The 13484-nt window shown below is 48.3% G+C and overlaps 1 protein-coding gene across 1 annotated transcript; it reads right to left on the reverse strand.

The window, feature by feature from the left end:
• Positions 1 to 3344: 3344 nt before the first annotated feature.
• LOC110298166 (zinc finger protein 226) lies at positions 3345 to 11453 on the reverse strand. The gene is made up of 6 exons (XM_021167221.2): positions 11090 to 11453; positions 9357 to 9522; positions 7884 to 7928; positions 6868 to 6994; positions 5626 to 5715; positions 3345 to 4804 (listed from the first exon to the last, which is right to left on the reverse strand). Exons 3-6 carry the CDS (start codon positions 7884 to 7886, stop codon positions 3357 to 3359), a joined length of 1668 nt encoding a protein of 555 aa, XP_021022880.1. The 5' UTR covers positions 7887 to 7928; positions 9357 to 9522; positions 11090 to 11453; the 3' UTR covers positions 3345 to 3356.
• Between the last annotated feature and the right edge of the window lie 2031 nt (positions 11454 to 13484).

The following is a 13484-nucleotide window of genomic DNA, read 5'->3' on the forward strand; positions in this document are numbered from 1 at the left end:
GATAGTAGGGATTTGAACTCAGATTCCCATGGGCTGACCCCCAACAGAGGCCCTCCCCACACACATCACATTTGTATGGTTTCTCTAGTATGGACTCTCTGGCGGGCTTGAAGACGTGAGGAGTGACTGTAGCCCTTCCCACGTTTCACATATGAATCGCTTCTCTCCAGTATGGACATTCTGAGGTTCTTGAAGGTTAGAAGCCTGACTGCAGCTTTCCCCATGTTCTTCACATGTATAGGGCTTCTCCCCTGTGTGAGCATCTGTATTTTGGATAAAGCCTTTCCCACATGCTTCACATGGATATGATCTCTCTCCAGTGGAGACTCTTGGGTGGCACGTTCATAGTGAATTATGGCTGAAGCCTTCACCACACACACACATCACATTGGTGGGGTTTCTCCCCAGTGTGGATCCTCTGATGTATGTGAACATGTGTAGCTTGATGAAGCCCTTTTCACATTCTTCACACCTATAGGAGTTTTACCCCTGTGGACCCTTTGATGGACCCCGTGTGCGCCCTCTGGTGGTACTGAAAATTTGAGCTCTTGCCACACTCTTCACATCTATAAGGTTTCTCTCCTGTGTGAGTCCTGTAGTCACAATCAATGGACTGATTGAAGCTCTTGTTAATGAGACCTTTGCTCTTCCCACAACTGTCACGTCTATAGGATTTGCCTTCTGTGTCACTGGTCTGGTAATCAAAGGGACTCTGTTGAAGTGGTCTCTGGATTGATCTCATGTCTCCGGTTCCTCCCCTGGGTGTGAATGCTGACTAAAGCAGCCCTCTGCTGATAGGCAGTGTGGTGAATGGAAAGCCCTTTGCTGATGCGGTTTCCCTCCTACAGGCGATCCCTGACTAACGGCGTCATCAATGCATCTGTCGCATTCACGACATCTGTGGGGTTTCTGCTCTTTTTAAGTTTTAACCCACTGGCAGAATGACGGTCTCCTCATCACACCTGCAAACCCGTGCAGCTCACGTTTCTCACCGAGTGGCTTGTTTCTGCTCTGGACCTGTGACTCATGCAGGTACCTATTTTGACAATAACTCTGAGTTCTCGAGACTAAAAGTCTTTGTGTTCAACACGGCTGGAGCTATCTCCTTTGTGATTCTTTATATTGCTCCCATTTCCAGAAACCCAGATGGAATCATCTCGCAGTAGTTGAAAGTGCTCCCTCTGAAGATACCTGGTCAGTGCCCATGCAAACTGTTTCCAGATCTGCCAGCAAGACAGCTCTTCCTGGGAAAGGTACCTTAGTGCAAATCTGAGTCACCATCTCATTTTTTTCCCCTGCTGCCTGTAAAAGAGCCGTACTGAGAAATAAGGACAGAATGTTAGTGTACCAGGCTCCTGCCAAGGACCTAGCAACGGCTTACGTCATCATCTGCCACCATCCTCTGCTGCATGTAAAAGGACTGCCTGCGCATGCACTCTCTGCTTCCACCTGTTTCCATGTGTTCTGGGTCTCTCTCTCTCTCTCTCTCTCTCTCTCTCTCTCTCTCTCTCTCTCTCTCTCTCTCTCTCCCCTTCTCCCCACTCATGGCCCACCAGGTACCCCTTCATAACACAGTTAATGGGGAAACTCCACATTAAGGACATGGGGTGAGACCTAAGCAAGCCAGTATATAGGTCACTCGGCCTTACATTGCTTATCATTTCCTCGGGTTTTCGTTGAGTTGGAAGGTAGGAGTGGGATCAACAGGTTCCTGACTCTCAAGTGTACAGTGTGACCCATTTAGAGGCATATGTCTAATGTATACCGTGAATGCTATGAGGCCTGTCAAGATGGCTCAGTGGTTAAGAGTACTGACTGCTCTTCCAGAGGTCCTGAGTTCAATTCCAGCAACCACATAGTGGCTCACAACCATCTACAATGTGATCTGATGCCCTCTTCTGGTGTGACTGAAAACAGTAACAGTGTACTCATATACATGAAATAAATAAATAAATCTTTTAAAAAAAAAAAAAAACACTTACTAATCTTCCAGAAGAGCTGAATGTTATTCCAGTACCTACAGAACTCCCTGTAACTCCAGCTACAGGGCCTCTAGCTCCGTGGACTCCCATACACATGTGGCCTCAAACACACATTTTTAATTAATTTATTTATTTAAAAATGAAAAAACAGCTGGGTAGTGGTGGCATACAACTTTAACCCCAGAACTCAGTAGGCAGAAGCAGGAGGATTTCTGAGTTTGAGGCCAGCCTGGTCTACAGAGCAAGTTTCAGGACAGCCAGGACTACAAAGAGAGACTCATAAAAAGACAATACCAAGTTGACTGCAGATGACAGTAATGTCTGGTCTACCCTGGCGACTGGACCCAGACCCTGTCATGGTAAGAAGGTATTCTAACATCGAGCTACATCTCCAGGTCCAAAGTGGGATTTTGTATTTCAGCTGTTCCTGCATTTTTGTTAAGGTTGTTAAGGCTCCTGTAACAGAAACTTAGATCTCAACAGTTCTCCGTTTTACTAACAGCTACTATCTTTAAGTCCCTGGCACTAGGGTTATGGCAGCTCAGCAGCACCTTTTCTTTAAAAGGAACTAACACAATGCCCTGATGGGGCCTCGTTCCCAAAGTCCTCCACATAACACTTGAAACAGGTCAAGGTTGCAACTACAGCTTCCTTGTAATTAGCAGCACTCGGAAACACTGACCTTAATGAGACAGTCTTTCTTTTGAAAAATGATGAAAAGAATTCACGATAACAGGCCAGTGAGATGGCTCAATGGGTAAAGGTGCCGCCTGCAACCCTGGCAGCCTGAGTATGATGATCCCTGGCTCCTCACAAGGTAGAAAGAGGGACTGCCTCCCAAAAGGTACCCCCTCATCTCCACACATACGCCATGACATGCCTACACTAATGTGCACCCACTGATCTCCACACATATGCCATGGCATGCCTACACTGTGTGTGCGCTCCCACATACACACACATGCCATGACATGCCTACACTAATGTGACATGCCTACACTAGCATGTGTGTGCTCCCACATACACACACATGCCATGACATGCCTACACTAATGTGACATGCCTACACTAGCATGTGTGTGCTCCCACATACACTGACTTGTACTTTTTAAAGATTATTTACGTTGTGTGTATGACTGTTTGCCCGCATTCGTGTATGTGTGCCATCTACTGGATCTTCTCAAACTGAAGGTTATGGATGGTTGTGACCCACCATATGGATGCTGGGAATTAGGTTCTTTGCTCTTGCGAAGGAAGAACCCATCCCTACAGCTCCCAAACTAAACTATTGTAAAGTGTAATTAAGCACACACTCACATGCACACACGTACACGCACACACAAAGAATCCACAGGATACAAGTCTTTTCAAGCACTATTTTATAGAACATTTTTCCTGAATGGATTCCTTGATGTTTTTATCATCTCTCTTGCTCTTGTACGGTTTCCCACTGCTGTGGATTCTGTGATGAATTATAAGGTTTGACCGCCAACCAAAGCTCTTCCCACACACATCACACTTGTAAGGCTTCTCCCCCGTGTGAACTCTCTGATGGGACTGTAGCTGTGAAGAGCGACTGAAGCCTTTCCCACACACATCACAACTGTACGGCTTCTCTCCCGTGTGGACTCTCAAGTGGACTTGGAGATTTGAATTCAGAGTATAGCCTTTCCCACACACAGTACAAACGTATGATTTCTCTCCGGTGTGAATGCCCTGATGGGCCTGAAGACTCGAAGGGCGACTGAATTCTTTCCCGCAGTCCACACATTTATAGGGTTTTTCTCCTGTGTGGACTCGCTGATGGATGTAGAGGTTGGAGCTACAAATGAAGCTCTTCCCACACTCCCCGCACTTGTATGGTTTCTCTCCTGTGTGGACCCTCTGGTGCGACCGCAGGTGGGAACTGCGACTGAAACTCTTGCCGCAGGCATCGCATTTGAACGGCTTCTCTCCAGTGTGGAGCCTCTGGTGGTCCTGGAGGTGGGAGGCCTGACTGAAGGCACTCCCGCATGTCTCACAATTGTAAGGTCTCTCCCTAGTGTGCACTTTCACATGGACATTAAGTGCTGATCTACAAGTGAAGACTTTTCCGCACTGCTCACAGGTGTACGGTTTCACTGGCGTGCAGACCCTCTGGTGACCGAATTCCTTCCGTTCTTCTCCTGTGCGACCTCCTTGATGAATGCAGCCATCTGTGCCACAAGGGGAGCCTCTCCCACATTTGACACATGCACAAGCCCTCCCTCCTGAGTCTGACACTTGGTGAGGATCCGAGCTGGAGGGATCGGTAACGGCTTCTCTGTGTTGGGAGCTTTTCTGTCTAGTGTGAATCCCTCCATTCTGGTTAAACGGCACCACCTCCATACCGTCTCTCCCATGATCCCTGGGGCTATACCGCTCCTTACTTTTGTATACTCTGTGATCAGAGCGGGGACGTGGAATCCAACTTGTAGAGTGAGTATCCTGTTTCCTCTGACCCGCTTCATCTCTATGGGAGACTTGGTGGTAGTGATCCTTCCGAGTCTGCCGCTCAGTCAGGAAAGTTCCCTGGGCTCTCAAAGTGGGAAGTGGGAGCCTTGCAGAGTGGATGGGAAGGCTTATTGTATGACTCTTTATATAGTTCTCATCTACAGAAACGGGAGCAGGTGGCCTTGGCCTGGACTGGCAGGGAGCCTTGCCCTGTAGCTGAGGAGTATTTACCACAGAGTCTTGACTCGTGGTTAAGTCGTCCGTGACCCACTGCCAGATTTGCCAGCAGGGAAGGGCTTCAGGTGACCCTCCCCCTCGGACTGCTCCTCTTGCACTCTGACCGTTAATCCCTATGAAGACAGGTAAGGACAAGTGAAAATGTTCACACCTCGGGACTTCACACTTAGCTCACCATACTAGACTTCAATGCAAAGCAATGTGATTTTTCGGCCTATCCTTTCCATTACTAATGAAGTTTTCGGGTGTAAATGCTAAACAGAACCCACTATATAGCCTACTGAGGGCCCTACTAAGAAATGGCTCGGCAGTCAAGAGCACCGGCCGCTCTTCTAAAGGACCTGGCTCATTCATAGCATCTCACAACTGTAACTCCACTCCCAGAGGATCTGACACCCTCTTCTGGCCTCCATGGGCCCCAGGCCCACATGTGGTATACATAAATACCTGCAGGCAAACACCCATACACATAAAATAATAATTTAAAATTTTTAAAGAGAACTAATAAAACCCATTTGAAATCAACTACTGGCTGAATTTTTTTTTTTTCTTTTTAAAATTATGTCTCTCAGCCGGGCGGTGGTGGCGCCCGCCTTTAATACCAGCACTGGGGAGGCAGAGCAGGTGGATTTCTGAGTTCGAGGCCAGCCTGGTCTACAGAGTGAGTTCCAGGACAGCCAGGGCTATACAGAGAAACCCTGTCTCGAAAAACCAAAAAAAAAAAAAATGTCTCTCTCGTACCATATGACAGTGTCAACGGGAAGAAACATTTTGTGGTGCTCAGTTTTCTAGGCACTACCCAGAACCATGCCTGGCACACACTCCAGCAATAAAGTGCTACAACTGCTCAAAGCACGCCATCCGGACCACACAATGCCAGCAACAGGGACAGAGAACCGCAAGTGCTAGAGATGAGTAACAGAAGATGTTTTACCTGAATCTCTCTCCCTCAGGGCTGCCCTCCTCGTTGGAGGCTTCTCTTCTCTTTCCAGGTATGGTTTATCTCGTTTGAAAAGTTGATACTCTGTGAACATGCAAAAAATCACAAATGTCAAAGGGCAGGGTCCGGTGGAAAGGCACTGGGGACACCAGTGGCACCTGAAATCATCATTAGTGCAACAAAAATAATGTGTGTTATAGCTGTGTTTAAGCTTCCACACACACAGCCCAGGGAAGAAACAGCATTTATGATGTGTCCCTTCCAACACACACACGCTTGCGTCAGGAACACAGTCTGAACAACCTACTCTGAGGTCACACCTACAGTCATCAGGCCTGTCCCCACTCACTCCGCATCTGCTTTCCTACAACGGGTGTCATTCTCTCTACAGAATGTTGGTGTTTCCCACTGTACCGGGTTTCATTCAAAGCTGCCAGCAGAGGTGCTGGCGAGATGGCCCAGTGCTCAGACCACTTGCTGTTCTTCCAGAGTTCTATGAGCACCTACGACTGCCTAGCCCCAGCTTCAGGGCGTCCAGGGTCCTCTTCCGGCCTCTGAGGACTCCCACATAAAGGTGTGTCTCTCACACATACACATACACATAATAAAAGTAAGTCTCTTTTAATGATCAGTATGGGGCTAAAGAGATGGGCCAGGGGCTGGGTGCTTGCTGCTCTTCCTGAAGGCCCCAAGTTCAGTTCCTAGAACCCACATCCTGTGGCTCATAACCACTTGAAATTCCTGTAATTCTAGCCTCAGAGGGTACACACACCTTTGTGTGTATACACATTCGCAGACACACACACACACACACACCAAATAAAATGTGATTTTGCTGTCAGTTTTTTGTTTGCTTTTCAAGGCAAGGTGTAGACCAGACTGGCCTCAAACTTAGGAGATCCTCCTGCCTCAGCCTCCTGAGTGCATGGGCTACCACTGCCCAGTAATAAATTTTAAAAATAATAATATGCAGAGATAGCTTCAGGGTTGAGAGCAAATGCTGCTCTTTCAGATGACTCGGGTTCAGTTCTTAGCACTCACATGGTGGCTCACAACCATCTGCAACTCTAGTTTCAAGGGTACCAGGCAATATACTCCTATACATACATATAAATAAACAAGTTAATTAATAAACAAATAAATACACAAAATGTCCTGAAATATCCTGTTCAGAAAAGACAAGAAATGTTCCAACCGCAAGGTCACAGGGATGTGCCAGAGGGCACCTGTCCTCACCCACTGAGAGCAGGTTCCGAAAATTCTCAACCATCACATCTTGGTACAGCGTCCTCTGGGCGGAGTCCAGAAGCCTGAATTCCTCCTTAGTGAAGACCACAGCCACATCCTTGAATGTTACTGCCTCCTACAACAAGCACAGATGACCTCAATCTTACAAACAACTGCTGTTAGTAACATCGTCCTAGTTAAAATCGTTTATCTTGAGGGAGATGGGGGGTAAGCTTGTAAAGACTCAAGAAATTCTAAAAGGAGGTTCCTTGAGATTCTGGGATGATACAACTCATTAGTCCCAGGAACTCCCTGAAACTGACCAGATGCCCAAGGTCCCTCTGGCCATAGAGTTATATGAGCAGTAAGAAATGCTTAGGGGACTCAGGTCAACAGTTTCCTAGAAGAGCCTCTCCTACCTATTGAGATGTCTGCAAGTCGTACATAAAGTTCTGGGAAACCCTTCCATGATGCAGCTGCCTTGGAGTCATCCTGCTCCTGGGAGTAACCCCAATAAACCCACCAATTCACCAATGTGCCTTTGGGTGGTACTGTTACTTGAGTCTGTTGTGGATTCCCTACTTGGGGCAAACAGATGTCTGATTGTGTCTCCCTAAGAGAAAAGTCAATACCAATGTCTGCTAGAGGCACAGTGGCCCTGAAAAGGTGGGGGACAGTTAAACTTACAGGGACAAACAAGCACCTGGCCTATCCTCAAGACATCAAATGCTTTCATACATTCTATTTTAAATTTAAAATCACATTTACTCATTGCATGTGTGTGCTCGCGTGTGCACATGTGCGCACATGTGTGCACAGCGGATGACTTGTGGAGGTCGGTTCTCTTCGTCCACCATGTAGATCTTGGGGATCAGACTTAGGTCATCAGGCCCGGAGGCGTGCACCTTAACCCCTGAGCCACCTTGTCTGTTCTCGAATGCGTTGAGTCTCCTTACATGAGAACAATCCTCTAGCTTAAGAAGACCCGTTACATTCTCACAACAAATAGGGCGAGCTCTACTTACCATGGGCCTGCTTGCTTTTAACCCTTCCTTCTGGGAGGTGCAGACCTAAAAAGACAGAAATGGGAAAGGAGAAGTCCCGTCAGTGCCACTGACCACACAGCTGACCCTTGTCAGATAGTCGGGTGCGTGTTCCTTGCAGCCTAAGGTCAGAAGATGACAACGGTACCATGGACGATAGGAACTCCACTCAGGAGCTCGTCACAGAACACTGTGCCCAAGCACAGCAGACCAGATCTCCTTGTACTAATTTTTTGCAATTTTCTCAAAGTTTTAAACTCTAAGGAAACTTCCAGTGGTGATAATGGTGAGGATGGTAAACGTGGAAATAGCATCTAGTGCTAATTCACTGTAATGGGTACTGAGTGGGCGTCCCACTCCTGATGGGAGTACTCTAGTACACTCAAAGCAATACATCCACTCACAGGAGCCTACAAGGAGCATATCGAGAACACACCATTGCCTCACGTTGCTTGGGGGTTTTAGCAGCTGTGACTGTTGACAATATTATTAAGCAAGGTAGTGGTGGCGGTCGGGGGGGATCACAGTGCTGTGAATACAGGGTACCCCGCTCCATTTTACCTGTGCCAGGTGGCATGGTGACCCTTCTTAGCCTGAATTTTGAGATGAGACCCTTCCCTGAACTGTTTACATGTGACCTGTGTGGGAGTCACCTGGATCTCACTGGGATGCAGACTTCAGGGATGTACATGCAGGAGGTCTCAGTTGTTAGATGGGCAGGGCTTGAGCCTGGGTACTGTCCCAGGAGAGGAAATTCTCTCTGCTGGTTCACGGTGAGTTTCTGAACTGCTGCATGGGACAGCCAGTCCAAGGAACACAGCTACCATTTAAAAGAAACTTACCCAAGAAAACCTAACAGAACCAAACTAAAAGAGCCATTGTTCCATTTGCATACTAAAGTTGTAACAGTTCTGTTTTTTTTTTAACATGATCTGTAATTTTTGACATCTCCATGTCTATAATGTTAAAAAAAAAAGTTATTTGGAAATACCAGAATTGGTGAAAACAGGGCTGGAGAGATGGCTCAGTGGGTAAGAGCACTGACTGCTCTTCCGAAGGTCCTCAGTTCAAATCCCAGAAACCACATGGTGGCTCACAACCACCCATAATGAGATCTGATGCCCTCTTCTGGTGTGTCTGAAGACAACTACAATGTACTTGCATATAATAATAAATAAATCTTTGGGGGGGGGAGTTAAAAAAAAAAAGAATTGGTGAAAACAACTTTTTAAAAAAAACCTAATACCAGGGACTGGGGAGATGGCTTAGTTGGTAAAGAGCTTGCTGGGCAAGCACGAAGACCTGAGACCTGCGTTTCATCCCAAGGGTACATTTTACTTGAAAAATCAGGGGTTGGGGAGGAGGGGGCTGCATGCCAGTGGCACAGATCTATAAAGCCAGTTCTGGGAAGGCAGATAATGGTATCTCTCCTGCTTCTTGGTCAGCTGGCCTCACCTAATTAGGCAATCTCGAAGTCCACGAGGGAGGATTTGGTGGATAAAGGCTTTTACCACCAAGCCCGAGTTTGGTCCTCAGGATACACAGGATGGTAGGTGGGCAGCATCTCCCCAGTGTGGTCTTCTAATCGCCACACCCACACGGCAACTCACGTTCTCCACCCCTACATAAATATTAAACAGAAAAACAGTGGATGGTTCCTGGGAACCCGAGGTTGACCTCCGGCGTCCGTACATGTGTGTGCGTGCGCACGAGTGCATACACACACACACACACACACACACACACACACACACGTACATACACACAGGTCTCAACAAATGTACAAGGCCTGCTCTCAAGATCCCTGCAAGCCGGTGCTAACCTATATTCACGATACCGGCTGGCTCCCTCAGGGAGCTTGGACCAGTAAAATTGAGCCACTGGCTGTGGATTTGAACAGCCTATTGTCAGAGGCTAGCCTATTGTCAGAGGCTAGCCTGGGGTATGGCTCCCACCCTTGGGTTCTTGGAAAGAAAACTCATTTACCCTCTCATGCAATGCCAAGGCTTAGAAACCCCCGCTTGTGTGTGTGTGTGTGTGTGTGTGTGTTTCCTTTATCCACCCCTTCAACTAGTGCTGGGGTCACTCTCCTTCCTGTCCCGTTGGGAAGGTCTGTGGCCCAAGTTCAAAGTAGGACAAGGATGTTCATGTGCTTGCTTCCAAATTGTGGTGCCTGGTGGTCTCTTCGGGCTTTCTTCAATCTGGGCACAACACTCTGTATAGACTCTAATAAAAGTCATTCCACGGTGTAGGACCCACACATTCTCCAGCGTCAACCAATCTTAGTCACTTATGGCTTCCAGCACTGCTTTTTGGGAAGTCAGGGCTGCAGGGAAACCAAAAATTGTAAAATTGTATAAAATTCCCTACATTACATCTCACAGTTCCTGCCCCAGTACCTGCTGCAAGCAGCCAGCTCCTTCCTATAAAGGTCATAGATGGGTCACAACTGTGAGGGCCAAGAACTGGATGGAGTATTACTGTGGTCTCTCCATGAGACCTGCATGCCAGGCAGTTTGAGTGTTTCACCATCCTTTTTTCTTTTTCTCCAAGTATGCTACTAGGAAGGTCTAATGTCTGTCTTTTGCAGAACACCCAGGATATGCACAGAGAGATCAGCTAGTGCGGCAGGGGCAGAAGCAGAGCCTACTATGAGGTGGAGAAGGTGGGCTGCAGGCCTGGAGGAGAGCCGCGGGAGCAGGGAGGGAGCTGCAGAAGGGGAGAGGTGGCTGCAGGCAGAGAGGGGGGCTGCAGGAGGGAGGTGGCTGCAGGAGGGAGGGGGACTACAGGGAGGGAGAGTGGGCAGCAGGGAGGGCAAGGGGGCTGCAGGGAGGAAGAGGGTGCTTCAGGGAGGAAAAGAGGGCTGCAGGGAGGGAGAGGAGAGTACAGAGGAGAGAGGGAAACTGCAGAAGGGGAGGGGTGCTGCAGGCCGGAAGAGGGGGTCTGGGGGCAGGGAGGGCGGGTTGCAAGAAAGGACTGCAGGACCAGAGAAGGAGATTGAAGGCAGGAGGGGGCTGCAGGCAGGAGGGGAGGGGAGGGGAGCTGCGGAATGGGAGAGAGAGGGCTGCAGGCGGGGAGAAGGGGCTGCCGGGGCTGCGGGGGCGGGGCGGGGGCACTGCAGAAGCCGCTCGCGCCGAGGGCCTGCAGGCACCGGGACGCTCCCTCCGGAGCTCGCCGCTGCTCCTTACCTTTCAAACCTCGCTCCTTCCTTTTCACCCGAGACGCAATTGCTGTCGATCTCAGAAGCATCTAGCGGGTCATTCTGGAGGTTCCTGGCTAAAATAACTCAAATTCAGGGGGACAGATGGCTACACGCTAGCCTGAAGCCGACGAGTTCCCAGAATTCCGCGTGGAGAAACCGTGCGTGACGCTCGGCTCCCTCGGGGGTAACGGAAGTGAGGATGCAGAGGCGCGGGTGGCCCGTCCCGAAGCTAGGGGAGGAGCACCATCCTCCCGTGTTGGATTTCCCTGTTGTTTTTCATTTCCCATACTCCCTAAGAAAGTCTTGGACAACAGCGTCTTTACATTGGAGGATGTAAAGCCTCAGGACGCATAGGCTTTGGCGCTGGAGAGATGACGTGGTGCGGAGAGCGCTGCTAACTGAGGAGCTCAAAACCGTAGTCGCTCCAGCTCCGGAGGACCCGTCGCTCTCTCGTGGCCTCCTCGAGCACTGCATGTACATGGTGCACAGACAAAACATCCAGAGAAAACATCCACATAATAAATAAATAAATAAATAAACAAACAAACAGACAGACAAACAAATACTTTTTAAAAAATAAAGTAAACCATTTATTGGTGTGTTCATGCATGCGTGGGGAGCATGCATGCTATGTAAGACCCCCGAAACTGGGGAGACCTCTACTCAAGTCCCGAGATGAGCTGGCACCCCAATAAAACACGCCTTTAATCCCAGCACTCGGGAGGCAGAGGCAGGCGGATTTCTGAGTTCGAGGCCAGCCTGGTCTACAAAGTGAGTGCCAGGACAGCCAGGGCTACACAGAGAAACCCTGTCTCGAAAAACCAAAAAAAAAAAAAAAAACCACACCTGAACACCTGATGCAAAACCACAAGAGGCTTTATTGTCAGCTAGCTGAGGACGAACTCCTGCCGGGCAGGGCAGGGGAGTTCGGCACCCAGCGGTAACAGTAGGGGGCTTTTAAAGGAAAAGTGAGGAATTCGGAGGAGTTGGGAGGAGAGTTGGCCTCAGTTCCTCTCTGGCGAGGTGGGGGAGTGAGCTGTAGCTCCTCTCCTGCGTCTATCTCCGTGCCCTTGGCACAGGGAGCCAAGCAAGCGCCTGGCTAGGTCTTCCTACAATTATCGCATCTCTGGTTGTAATGCACAGAAACAAAAAAAGGCTTTTTGCTGGCTATAGAGAACAAAGAGCTTCTTTCTGGCTGTATCCCCAGAGATCGGGGAAAACGGGCTTGGGGGAAGGTTCAGGGGCCTTACCTCCAAGGGAGAAACGCTCTAAGTCGGGGTCTCACAGTTACAGCGCAAATGAGTAAGTCATAGGACAGCATACAGGAGTAAATCTCCTTGCACTCACTATGTGAGTGCAGGGGACCCAACTCAGGTTGTCAGGCTGGGCAACAGGAGTGTTTACCTGCTGAGCCACCTTGCCAGCTCTTGAAAACTCATAAAGCCCAGCACAAGAACCAACTTTTTAAAAGGAGTGAAGATTCAAACATGGTTCAGCAATTTCAATAGAAATAAGAATAGCAAACATGGACATGTTTATCTTTAGAATTTTTTTTTTAAAGAAATGGATATAGGCAAATTACCTTGTGGGGGGAAAATGGTAACATGTGAGAACTGAACTATCGCATGTTGATGGCAAGAATACAAAGTGGACAGCTGTGTATTTTTTAAAGTTGTTCTTAGAAAAGTTAAATATATCACCATTGATAACGTAGTAGTAATTCTAGATGTAAATGGCTGGCTGTTTCACAACATAACCCATTCTCTTAACTCCCTCCTTCCAGTTTCCAGCCCAGGCCCCTTCAAACATGTCTCCCAGCCACTCCTCCCTCAGTTTTCCAACAGTGTAAACGGTCCTTCTCCAGCTTTCCCCATTCTAACCGCTCTAAGGTATAACAAAGGTTCTGCCTGTCTGCTCAGCTCAGCTTCTCCTGGCTCAGCTGTCTCAGAGTTCCTTCTGCCCCTACTGCCTTCTCCTCTACCCCGCCCCTTCGCTTCTACTAGCTCCGCCCCCCACGCCCCCAACTCCCCCTTCTCTGCCAAAGCTGGCTTTCTTCTCCTTGGTCTCCTGAAGTTTCTCAGTTCCTGCTTCTTTACAAGAAATGATGGAAGCTGTTGCCTATACAGTGAGAGCTTGCCTTTAAACCATTGGCTTGTTTCTCATCATTTTCTTTTCAATCAACTGATCTCCGTGTTTATTTCACTGACTTTAGACTCAAGTTGGAGGTAGTTACTGTGGCCCATAGCTGGCTCAGAAACCACTTTTGGCATAAAAATAGATTGATTAATTAATTATTTTAAAAATGTAATTCCTTTTTCTTGCTTTCTAATTCTTTTGGGAAAATTTTTAAAAAGATTTATTTTATGTGAGTACACTGTCGC

Source organism: Mus caroli, chromosome 7 (genome assembly GCF_900094665.2).
Source record: "Mus caroli chromosome 7, CAROLI_EIJ_v1.1, whole genome shotgun sequence".
Classification (NCBI taxonomy): domain Eukaryota; kingdom Metazoa; phylum Chordata; class Mammalia; order Rodentia; family Muridae; genus Mus; species Mus caroli.

Coding starts and splice junctions, on each gene's coding strand:
- LOC110298166 (XM_021167221.2), bottom strand. Junction 5,716..6,867: donor TCGGAACCTGCTCTCAGTGG/GTGAGGACAGGT, acceptor GCATGTTCACAG/AGTATCAACTTTTCAAACGA. Junction 4,805..5,625: donor CCTGAGGGAGAGAGATTCAG/GTAAAACATCTT, acceptor CTGTCTTCATAG/GGATTAACGGTCAGAGTGCA.